Raw genomic sequence first — 12,470 nt, forward strand, 5'->3', positions numbered from 1 at the left:
AAACCCATACCAGAGCATCAACACATCATGGGGCAAGGCTTCATAAATGCCCAGTGACCAGAAGTATTAGGGTATGTCTAACTGCATTGTAAACCCGGGTCTGCGGGACCCGGGCTCATGGACTCGGTGTTTCCAAGCCTGTGTTTGAGCATCCACACTGCTATGTAAACCCGGCTTTACAAGTGCTGGATCCAGGTCTCACAGCCGTGTTAACGCATCAATGCTATTACACTATGGAGACCTTCTGACTTGGATCTGTGGTTTGACCTGTGTTCACGCTGCAAAAGGAGAGGGCTTGGACTGGAGTCACAGCAGGAGTCGGGCTCTGACCCACTGCCCTATTAGGGCCCTAGGACCTGCGTCCTGAGTGCTTGCTGACCTAAATCAGACTGATTTGGAATGGGGGCTTGTAATAGGGTGCTGGCCAAAAGGCACTGACTCAGCCCCTGTTAGCTCAGAGCCTGCTAGCTCAGCTCCCAGTAAGGGGAAGAGATTGGAGCTGACAGGCTGTGGCTGATTAAAGCCCTAAAGGAGAGACACCTGTGAGCTTGATGGGGGAAGGCCTATAAAGCTAGCAGGAAGGAAGTAGAAGGGGAGGAACAGGAAAGTGAGGACCTGTTGCTCCCAGCTAGCTGTAAAAGCAAGCTGTTCCCCAAGGGGTTACCTGCCTGACAGCAAACTGTATAAAGCTGTATATACGTGGTGGTGGGAAAATACAAGGAAATAAAAGGGCACTGGTGATTGAAAGAGTGGTCTCTCACGAATTTGTGCCACGAGCAACGAAGGGCACGTCTGCAGAGCTCAGGTTCAAACCTGCGTCAAAGCCTGGTCTTTTGTGCAGTGTAGACATACATTTAAAGTCCCTTATGACAATAACCTCTGGATTAAGAGTTCCCAATAGTGCAGTGACATGGTAGACCCAAATGGCTTTCAGGGTGTTAGTACCGTGACAACGATGCACAGATCAGAGCAGTTACTTACCTTCTCCTTTTTAATTACAAAATGAAAGTGATGACACAAAAAAATGAGATAAAAGTAATGCTAAATGTCTCTTTCATGAAATTCTGAGTTACTGCTTCCACCTTCATTCTCCTCTTTCCTAACTGTGCCACGTTATTGTCAGCTAGCCTATAGGGATTTTTAAAATAATATATTAAGAATTATATTAAAGACACTGTATACAATATTTTATACAAAAGCATATGAAAATATATGCACGAGAAACCCAAACAGGTCAAAGGACAAGTTCAAATTGATGTTTGCATAGGAAACAGCAAACAGGTGCATGCTTGGTCTGCATTTCTTTTCAGAGGAAGCCGGTCTGGAACACACTGCTAAAATACAAAATAGGAATCCTCTTTGAGTCCTATGGCTTTCAGACATCTAGTCATATCTTCATTAAATGCTACCGAGCCACAAATCAGCACAAATGGCTTTCTTCTACAGGAATTTATCATTTTCTTAATCAAGTTCTCAGTTATATGGCCAGTGTGTGTGTTTTCTTGATAGCTCCAAGGAAGTTTTTCCAGGGAAGATTCCTGGAAAAGCAAAAAGTTTACACTGTATCAAGTTATTTTAGAAAAAAAGGATGATTAACACTTTGAAGAGTTAATGCTTAGACCAAACATCTGACCTCCCTTGACAGAGTTTCATCTGAAAGTTTACCCTTCAGGAATCCATCTAGGTGGTTTCTTCCAGGTCAATAATTGATGTAAATGAACCACTGCGACAGCTGTGCTTTTCCGGGACAATGAAAATCACAAAGCCCAGGATGAATCAGGTGTGAGCTGGGAACAAAGCATTCTCTGTCAAGGGGATCTGGCTGTGGAACAATCTTTCAGAGGAGATTGGGCAAATCGAGAATCTGACCATTTTTAGGAAATGTTGCAAAACATTCCTCTTTGAGACAGCCTTCCCATCAGAAGTGACACTCACAATATGAAGACCTCCCTCTATTCCCAACCCCCTAATAACACCCCTCTGCAAAAATAAAACCCTGCCCCAAGCAGAGTTTTGACCCTAAAAAGGGAGAAATGCCAGACATTCCATGAAGTCCACTAGGGCCTTTGCCATTGTTAGTGATTTTATGTGGAAAGTGCTCACATACTACCATGATGGGCAGCAGTATAAAACTGATTGATAAGTAGACAGATAGAATTATAAAAAGGAAGCTGTACAACTTGGTGTAAGATTAAAACAAACCTCTTATGAGAGGAAATCACAATGAGACAAGATAAGAGAAAAAAACGTATGGACTGCCATGTACTGATTAGTGTCAAACAGGCACCACTGCCCTGTACAGGATGAAATTTCAAGCCCTCCTCAATGTTTGTGACCATCTTATTCTTTGATGGCAAAAGGGTTTTAAGGAGCAGAAGGTCATGAGTTCTATTCCCCATTGCCCATACTGGCCAAATGTGGTACACAAAGTTCCACAATGAGGGACGCAAAAAATGATTCATGCAGGAAACGTAAAATGCTGTGTGATTCATACTGTTAGCATAAACAACTTTCTATAATCTGAGTGCAATGAATCTTTATTTCTGATGTAAATAATTTTCAACAATAGAAGTGAGGGAACACCAGATTTGTGTGGAACATACGTAAATTTGAGACTAAATGAGCAACATCCCTGAAAATGAAGGCTACTTCAGAGGTAGGCCCGTGTCCATGAATTTGGTAGAGTTAGCAACTTTAAGTATGTGGCCCCAACATTTTTACACATAGACACGACATTGGCTTCATCAGAGGACTCCAATGTGAGATAAGTTGATGAGAAAGTGGGTGGATACGTGCTGCAAGGTGAGACACCAAGCTGGCAGTGAACATTTGTGATGATTGAAACTAGCTAATCAACGTGAGCAGCGAATGAAAGCAGCTAACAAATCAATGCATGGGTGCTGAAAAAGGAAAACCCTTCGGGTGCAGTTTGTTTATTGTGAGTTTCACAGAGAGCTGAGAGTTTTATAAATACAATTTTTCATATGCAGCAATGATCAATTTGGAGGGGGGGAAATATTCCATGGCGGACACAGTTCAATGGGACTTTCCTAACAGAACCTCTGTCAAGACAGGTCAACTAGTGAGCGATACAGTTGAAAGTCTGCTAGTTAGTATGAACAGGATTTAAGAACATGTTCTCAGACAGATGCTACTGGATCAACACATGCCGTTGGCCACTGGTAAGCAATCAACTTAGATAACACTGAGGCAAAAGCAGAGAAGGCAGAGAGTTGTTCACCACAGAGAGCCCAGGGATGAGTGTATCTATATCAGAATGTTACCTGGCTAAGGACGTAACATGTTCTGACGTTCCAGTATCGAGACTGATCTTGGAGAAGAGGTTTCAAGTAAATATTTTCAAAAGTCCGGAAGCAACCAACCAGGGTTATAAAGGTTTCATCATCTTCATTTTCTGTTATGTACTGGAGAATGGGGAGCATTGGTGCTATGCCAGTTCCAGAGGCAAGCATAAGAAGTTCTCCATACTAGAAATTAAGTGGAGGATTTTGAATGGATTATAGTAATTGGAAATGGAAAAACCTATTAGATGACTCCATTCCTCTGAAAGGGTGCTATAGCGGGCCTATAATATCTGATATGTTCTCTAATGGGGGACTGTGTCAGGTACATTTACACACAACATTTAGTTTTTTCAAAGGCAAGATTTTACAAAACCCAAGCTCAATGGAAACTTTTTCATGATTAAAAAAAAAAAATCAAATGAAAACCATTTTTTCTTGGATATAAACATACCCCTGAGTTTTAAGCTTGATTTCAGCTAAAACATGTTGAGCCTCAGTTCAGCTGCCCCCACTGCTGACACCCCTTGTCAGCAGTGGTTTATATTTCCATTGTAGAAAAGCCCTCAGATAAAGATGAAAGCACTCAAATCTCATGCTGTAGAGTGTAATTTGGACAGCTGCAGGAAGGAACTCTTTTCTTCTCTGTACAATTGCTTGGTGCATTATGGAAGTTCTCTACCTTCTTCAGTAGCAGTGGACATTACAAATAAATAATAATAATACTTAGAACTTTTGATCCACAGAGCTCAAAGCACATACAAAAGGTGGGTGAGCATTATAATCCCCATTTTATAGATTAGGAAGTTCAGGCATGGGGAGGGCTTGATTTTCAGAAGAGCTGAAGGATCTCAGCTACTTGCCCAAGTTCACACAGCATGTCAGGAGAACCCTGGTCTCCTGATTCCCAGTTTGGTGCCCTGCCCACAGGACCACCCTGCCTCCTTTAGCCATGGCTAGGGACTGGATATCAGACTGGATGAACTACCAGGTCAGAATTGATATGGCAAATCCTATGAATCCATACAAAATCATATGAAGTGCTCACAGCCAAATCAATCACTTTTATTCAAGAGTTGGATTGAGGACAGCTGAGCTGCATCCCAACAGAAAAGTTAGTGGCCTGTGGAAATCAAAGCCCAAAGCTCCATTAGACTGAGAATAGATTTGCAAAATAAAGGGCCCACTCCAACTCCTGTTGACTTCAGTGGAAGTTGGATCTGATCTTTTATGAACTAGGGTGACCAGATGTCCCAATTTTATAGGGACAGTCCCGATTTTTGGGTCTTTTTCTTATATATGCTCCTATGACCCCCCCACCCCCTGTCCTGATTTTTCACACTTGCTGTCTGGTCACCCTATTTATGAACAAATCTACCTTAAGTGCTATGAAACTTTCAGCTTCCTTTTATACAGGCCACTGATTTATACAGCATACTAATTCTTTGGGACTGCCATCAGTGGGAGCCAGGGGTGCTTAGCACCGCTCAAATTCAGGCCCTACATGTGCCCAGGCTACCAGTAAGGCTGGTTCCCCGTGGTACAGTTTGCAAAACCTATTCTAACTTATGAATTGGTAAATTAGCTGAGCAGGCTGGAAGCAGGGCACAGAGATGGTGTTTTGGGACTATTTCGCGATATATTGTGAATGACCTATTTAAATTGCTGAGCCATATCCACTTTTAAAATACGATCAGTTTTGATGTATTTTGGTAACAAATTACTCTGAATGCAAAAATAAAAGGGAATTTTATTTTTGGGTGTTAGCAGAAGTCATAAAATACCCTCCATCTATTATTATTATTCATAAATAATACAAATAATTATAAACAGTTTGAGCTTCTATGGTGACTTTCAGCCAAGGGTCAGAACGTGCTTTATGAGCTGTATTTACCAGGGCTTTGGAGCGGAGCCGGGAGCTGGAGCACAGAGCAACTCCAGAGCAGTGGAGCTGCAGGTTTTTGCCTGGAGCTGGAGCACAGCTCCAAAGCCCTGGATTCACCCTCTGTTGGGATGCAGTCACTTCTGGCAATGCAGCACAAACTTGATCACGAGTTCTGAAGAAGGGGAAGTGAAGAATAACTTTTCCAACTGAAACAGCAGGGGGGATTTCAGCAGGCAGAATGTAATTGCTCTACCTGGAATTTGGCCAGGTCCCTGGGGTTTTCACACTCCTACGTTGCAAGTGCCATGGGATCTCTAACGACCAGAGCCACAATTCTACATCTCATCCAAAAGGTGGGGATTAAGTAACAGTCCCTATGTTTGTGGGAAATCTCTCCAAAATTTGATATAGTCATTTTTGCTGTGAGTTTGGCACCCATACGTGGGATCACTATTTGCAGCATCATGGACATAAGACTGCACACCTCACTGAAGTCTGCATAATCTGATGATACCACATGGGCCAAATAAATATATCAAATGGGTCAGATCTGGCCCTGGGACTAGAAGTTTGATACCTCTGCTCTGGTCAAACTTGGTCTTGAAACATCAATGTAGTTCAAAGTGATGCAAAACAAATTTGCACGCATTTTTGGTGATAACTCTGACCAGTTTTCTTCGTTTCAACACTAATGAAATGGATGCTCAGCAACAGTTGCTAGTGTTTTATAATCTCCCCCACTCCTCCCATTCCTCTCCCGCCTTACATATTTTGCATTCTAACAAGATCCATTTACTCCAATCGACTTCAAATGCTGTAGCACTGTACAGTAAATGCGTGAATCCTTCAAATAATCAAAATAGTAATCTAATTGACAATCTCCCTTTGGTACATTACACAAAGTGAGCTACCATGTGCTGAGCCATTCTGTATCTATTATATAACTAACCTGATTAGGGCTATATGGGAAGCCTCCAAATGGCCCTCGCCAAAAGACTGTGTCTCCTTCAATCCAGGATTTTATATATTGTGACATTAGCCCAGCCTTGTAGCACTATTAAAAAAAATCACACAAAAGGAAAAAATAATTATACTTTGTTGGAAAGTTTCCCAGCTTAACGTTAATTACAAAATTATCTCTGTTTAAACAAAAGGGGGAAAAACATTTCAGGGATTTAAAAAATGACTGTTCTATTTGCAAAATAATATAAACTTGTAACAGTAACAAAGACATTTAACTGAAATGATACTGGATCAAATCCAGCTTGAATAGAATGTAAACACAATACACACTTATGAAGCCTAAGCTTTCTGAACCTAGGAAAGCCTATCAGAACTCTCATTTACAAAGCACACAAAGAAGAACTCCTTACAGTCAAAAGCACAGCAAGCTTTCTTGTGTTCTCCAGAGCTCAGAACACGGCCATGTAGCACAATTATTAAATGACTGGGAGCTGGAAGTGCATTCTGGGTATTGATATTCAAATGAACACCACATATTTTACACTTTGTTTCAGATCTCCCAGATGCTACAATGGCACAGCAAGTAACTACTGAACCGGAGTCAGATTTCCCATCTGAAATGTTAAAATGGGTATTTTTAGTACAGATCATCTGAATGTGAAAGGATGCTCTGAGATTTTACAAAAATGTTGACATGGACCTCACTAAAAACGGCATTCACAAAAACTGCTCTTCTTCCTAACAGGTACAAAACCACTGTGAAAACACTGTTAGAGTCTTCTGCATAAAGACTTCATGTGTTACTGGCAGGAGTCATAGCTTGCCTGCAATAGAGGACACAAAGGGAAACGCTAAAACCCTGGGATCATCCAGTTAGTCCTGTTACCATCCCTAATGGCATCCATGCTGTAAGATACTATCAGAGACATTTTCCATTCAATGGGCCTTGCATCTTGGGTAGTCATTTAACACCTATGCTGAGTGGGTAGAAAAGGTATCATATCAGAATGGTTTGTATGGTAAGCATCTTACACTCACCTTCCACAAGCATAAATGGCAATGCAAGGTATAAGGCAGTAGCAAATTAGCAGTTACTTCATGTTCCCTACACAGCACTGGGCGAAAAGCATTTGGAACTGAAACACTCTCCACATCCAAATATCCCCCCTCAATCTAAATGAGAAATGACTGAACTGGTTTACAATTAATTTTTGTAAATAAAAAGAAAAAATATCTCCTGGGATGAACACTTCTACACTCAGTTTTATACCAAAAGAAACCATAACATTATAAAATCACTCAAAGGAAGGTGTAAGAGTACGGCTTGGCACTTAAGGACTAGAGGCCTAGGGCTAGCCAACTCTGATTACTGAAGGAACTGCTCCAGCCCACCTATGCTGTGGGACCTGAGGGAGACAGCTGATTCCCCTATCAGGGGCAGCAGGAAGCTGTGGTAGAGAGTGAGGAAAGGTTCTTGCAGGGAACATGAGAACTCAGAGCCAGGAGGATGAACTCCAGCCAAGTAAAGCATGGGAGTGACTGTTAAATTAGGACCCAGCTCTGGAAAGGAGGAATGGGGACTTTCTACTGAAGGGGAGAGAGATATTGAATGGGGGTTGGGGCCTGGAGGGAAATGTGTTTCTGAGGATTGACTAAATTGGACCCCAGAAGGGGATTGTTTTAAGTACTGTGGACTGTGCAGTTCTTAAGGGGCCCTGAAGAAGGGAAACAGAGTGACCCTAGGCCACAAGGGGGGTGCTCAGAAGGTGGCTGACCCTGTTACAGAGGGTTATGCATGGTAAATAGCAACTCCCTCACTCTAAACTGTAGTATCACAAACGTGATAGTGTAACAATAGGAAACAGAGGGGTTTGAACATTACTTGGATTGCACAGTAATAATAATATAGTACTTCCCAAAATTGCCTGAATAGTGTGAAATATACTACAACCTACACAGCAAGTTATAAAAACGGGTACTTTCTGAGGAGGTGTTGCAGGCCTTTTATTACTGCCAGAGAATCACTATAGTTCCCTTTGGGATGAAAGGTTCTATATAAAGGAAAGGTATTATTACAATCATTACTATTATTATTGAAACGCAAAACCTGTGTAATAAGCAAGTATACATGAAATTTCACAGTCAACTTATAAATGTATCCTATTAATGCAGCTCAAATGTAGCACTTTTCCCCGATTGCCACAACAGTGAAATAACCCACCCATAAAAGTCTTTTATCAGAGTTACACACATTTCTAAAGGACTACATTCTATCATACAAATGAATAATAAATCCTCAAAAGTATAAACTCCTGGGAGACAGGCAGAGGCTAAGAGGTTGTACTCTAATCTGCCTGGAAGCTGTAGCTGTCAGAATTTTACACGTGGAGTAAAATCCATCTTCCCCCCAGAAATTAGCAAAGATATGTAAATATGACCAGAAAGATGGAACTGATTTTGATTTCCTACACAAAATAATTATTTTTGCTGACCCTGGTCCTGCAGTCCTTATTCAGGCAAAACTTCCATCTAAGTCGAGGGGTAAAATCTCGGCCCTGTTGAAGTCAATTGGAGCTTTGCCATTAGCTTCAATAGGGCCAGGATTTCACCCCAAACGGGTCTCAGTATCAGTTTCTAAATGTGAAGACCACAAAACAGATGCTTTATGGTTCTACATATTTTGCAGCAAAATGAACAGTTTCCCTGAAAAGTGTCCTTAAAGCAAACAACCCCTCAACAAGCCTAATTGCTGAAGGTTGCTCTTGTGATAAAGGCACTCTCCAGGGATGCAGGAGAGCTGTTTCATTTCCTGCTGTACCACAAACTTTCAAAATCCTCCATTGGCATTGCCACTGCACTCACATGACAGACTTTAGGGGTGAAAAGGGACCAGAGGGGCATCATTCCCCCAGGGATCCATGCACAGGATTTAGAACTAATCCCTGATCCTATTCCTACCACAGTCAATTGCAAAACTCTGACCTTGATTTTGTAAGGATCACTTAATAGAGAATAGGTTGTAAATAATTTATTTACAAGACACCTTTTCACTTTCAGTTTTGTGTATGTAAAATGACCACTCTTATCAGCAAAGGACAATTGCCCCTAAATAATTACAAAATGCTCCATGACACATACTCCTAATTATTATTCTCATTTGCTAAATATTAACAGAGTGAGTTCTGTACATTCAATGGAAGAAAAACACAGTCCCAAGTTGTTTACAATCTTATCTAACTAATATAGACTACTTACTTTTATTAAAACTTCAAAGTATCCTTCAGCGTTTACAGGGCTAACTGGAGTATAAGCTCTCTGAACCTCCAAACCATTCACCATCCCTCTGAGAAGAAAACAAGATGGTACAGGAAACCATTACTGGAATCACTGATTGATACTCTTTGGAGTGATGAGCAAAGGCTATTGTCTGAAATACACAGCAGTCTTTCCTCCCCATGGGTCATCCTTTGCTGAGACAGATGTTCCCTCAATTAGCTAAAGATCCAGGGAGTGAAATAACCTCAGATTTCTCTGCAGACCCTTTACGACACTCTTTAGTATTCCTCCAATTCTCTAGGCAATGGCACCAGCTATGTTGCGCTTGTAGCTTCCCCAGACAAATCAGGCAAAGGAGTGTAACAGACGTTTTGTGTGGAGCAGATGAATGTGCAGTATTGTGAGGAAATGCTATATTGGTAAATTTGAACTGTTTGGGCTAGAGGCTGTTTTTCACTGTTTGTACAGCATCCAGTAAACATATAATAATAATTGATATATATCAATGGTGCCTATAGTCTGACCTTCTTCTGTATCTGACAGTGGTCACCATGAGAAACTAGCACAGATGACAGCTCCTCCCACATGGCCCCTTTTTGGCAAATACTATGCCAGGGGAGGGAATGTTTTTCCTGACCTCAGCTGGCAATCAGCCACAAAACACATGGACTTTGGATACAATATTGCACGGTGCTTAGCCACCCCAAGCTACAGGGCCTAACATTGAACTCCTTTTCGTAGTTTGCCTTCATGCCACCACATTGATAAAAATCGTGTGCTGAAACAACTACTTTTTCTCTTTTTCCTTCTGTTAATTGCTCTTCTTAGCCACACTTAGTTCTCTTTTCTCCACCACCAACACAAAGGTAATGTTGGGAAAAAATGAAGCTATGGAGTGGGCTTTCACCATAAAATTAACAAACAAACTCATGAGTTCTTTCAACTGTATCATTACAGAAGCACAGAAATTATGATTTACTTGGTATGAAATCTTTGTATATTGACAAACTGCATATTAAGTCACGTAATGTAGCCCATTTAACTAGAGACAAGTACAGTACCTTAACACAATATGTTGTCCTAAACTCAATCCCAGGCTGCTATTTCCTGGCAGCTCAAATTTATACTGGTAGGTGTCCTCTGTTAGCTGTTCCACAGAGCTTATCTTGAAAGCAGTAAATGTATCTGGATTTAATTCTGAATTACTACTCTGCAAGAACAACAATAAGCAATTACTGGGGTAGGCAGCATCCTTTATTTCACTTTTATTTTTAAAAAAACGTGTGTGTGAATTTAGTGCTGGTGAAACTTAGGACCCCAGAAAAATGTGCCTTGAAAACTCTAGGGACAAGCACAGATTTGGGGTCTCTCTTCTGGTTTGTTTTTTTGCAGTTTTTTTTTCAAAATCTAAGATGTCATTTAAAAAAAAAAGTTAGATTCCAGATCCTATGACCACAAAGAAAACCTTCTAAACATGACTCAGTCCAATGCTGTCTTCCTGAGGGTACAGAGAGAGTTCAGTAGAAACAGCTCTAAGAGAGCTTAACATCCTAATGGGGACTTAACGCTGAACTCTAATGACCATTTTAAAAACCAACACTGTTAATTATTTCACTGCTGATTATGTTAGTAGAAACATCCTGCTTTACCAGCATGGTTGGCTTTATTTGAAAGGGCATTTGACAGGAATAAAACTATGTTTTGAAGAGGCAAATAATTGACTGCTGTGTCAAATGTTAATTTTTTATCCTCAATATATGAACCTGAAAATGAAGGTAAAATAAAAGTTGTCTAAGGTGAACAGTGAACGCTATCATAGCAGAAGAGATGCTGACACTCTCATCTCTGCTTTTTTCCCTAAAAACTTGTTGCCTCAAGCTGTGGAATCACCACCTATTCTACACAGGGCACATCACTGTAATATCCAAACACCTTCAGTAGTGCATTAAGAATGAGAGTAACACCTGTCATGTGTTTGTTCTCTCATCCTCTCAACAGAGAAAGACGTATGTGCAGGACTTTTTTTAATATACATGTTGCTATGTCTTTATGTTAGGGACAGAAAGACCAAAGAAATGCACCTTGCACTTGGACCGGAAGGTGGTGAAGTTTATGATGGTCCTTCATTTTCTGGGTGAGTTCATTCGAGTTTCAGACTGGCCCTGAAGAAAGTTCTGTCACCTGCACAAACAAGCTTTAGTCTTATTTTATCGCCTTCATGTGATGTGAGCTTGCTGTAGTGGCACCAGAAACCACACTTTAATGAGGTACATAATGAAATCCAGAGAGTTTGGGAATTTCCATTACAGCAGCTACACCTCTACCTCGATATAACGCGACCCGATATAACACGAATTTGGATATAACGCGGTAAAGCAGTGCTCCGGGGGGGGCGGGGCCATGCACTCCGGTGGATCAAAGCAAGTTCGATATAATGCAGTTTCACCTATAATGCGGTAAGATTTTTTGGCTCCCGAGGACAGCGTTATATCGAGGTAGGGGTGTATTATGGGGGAGGTCTACATTCCTCTAATAAAAGACCATTATAGATCACCCCACCCTCAGCTACTCAGCTATCAAACGCTTACAAACACAAATGTGATAAAAGTACTGACTGATTGGATGCTATGAAGAAGGCCTTTAAAGTCCCTACCTCCTCCTTCTGTTTGGTCAGGAGGCTTCTGTCTTTCTTTGCTTTGGCTTCTTCCCACTGGGCTAGCTCCTTCTGATACACATCATAGACACACGGTTTGCAGCCACTGCCACAGCACTGAGATTGCAAGGGTTCAGTGGGCATAAGAGAGAGCCAGTCATCCTCACTTTCACTCATTACCTACAAAACACAACCCAAGCATCATTCACAGGGCTACATGTTTTAAGAAAGAGGCACACATGAATCTGGTGCTAGCTATCTGCTGCTTTAGAGACATCCATCTCAATATGTTGAAGATTTAATTCAGGAGGCATCCAAACTTTATCTAGCTGAAGATATATTTGGCTAACTTGATACAAGCAACGCTCCATCTTCATTTGAGTGGCTGCAA

The 12,470-nt window shown here is 41.2% G+C and overlaps 1 protein-coding gene across 1 annotated transcript; it reads right to left on the bottom strand.

Annotated features, from left to right (window-relative positions):
- Window positions 1–1,334: 1,334 nt before the first annotated feature.
- Window positions 1,335–12,256, bottom strand: LOC135883026 (NADH-cytochrome b5 reductase-like). Its single transcript, XM_065410061.1, has 6 exons — window positions 12,080–12,256; window positions 10,488–10,636; window positions 9,406–9,493; window positions 6,137–6,241; window positions 3,285–3,488; window positions 1,335–1,538 (listed from the first exon to the last, which is right to left on the bottom strand). The coding sequence occupies exons 1-6, from the start codon at window positions 12,254–12,256 to the stop codon at window positions 1,335–1,337; spliced, it is 927 nt and encodes a 308-aa protein (XP_065266133.1).
- Between the last annotated feature and the right edge of the window lie 214 nt (window positions 12,257–12,470).

This window comes from Emys orbicularis, chromosome 8 (assembly GCF_028017835.1).
Source record: "Emys orbicularis isolate rEmyOrb1 chromosome 8, rEmyOrb1.hap1, whole genome shotgun sequence".
NCBI classification, from domain to species: domain Eukaryota; kingdom Metazoa; phylum Chordata; order Testudines; family Emydidae; genus Emys; species Emys orbicularis.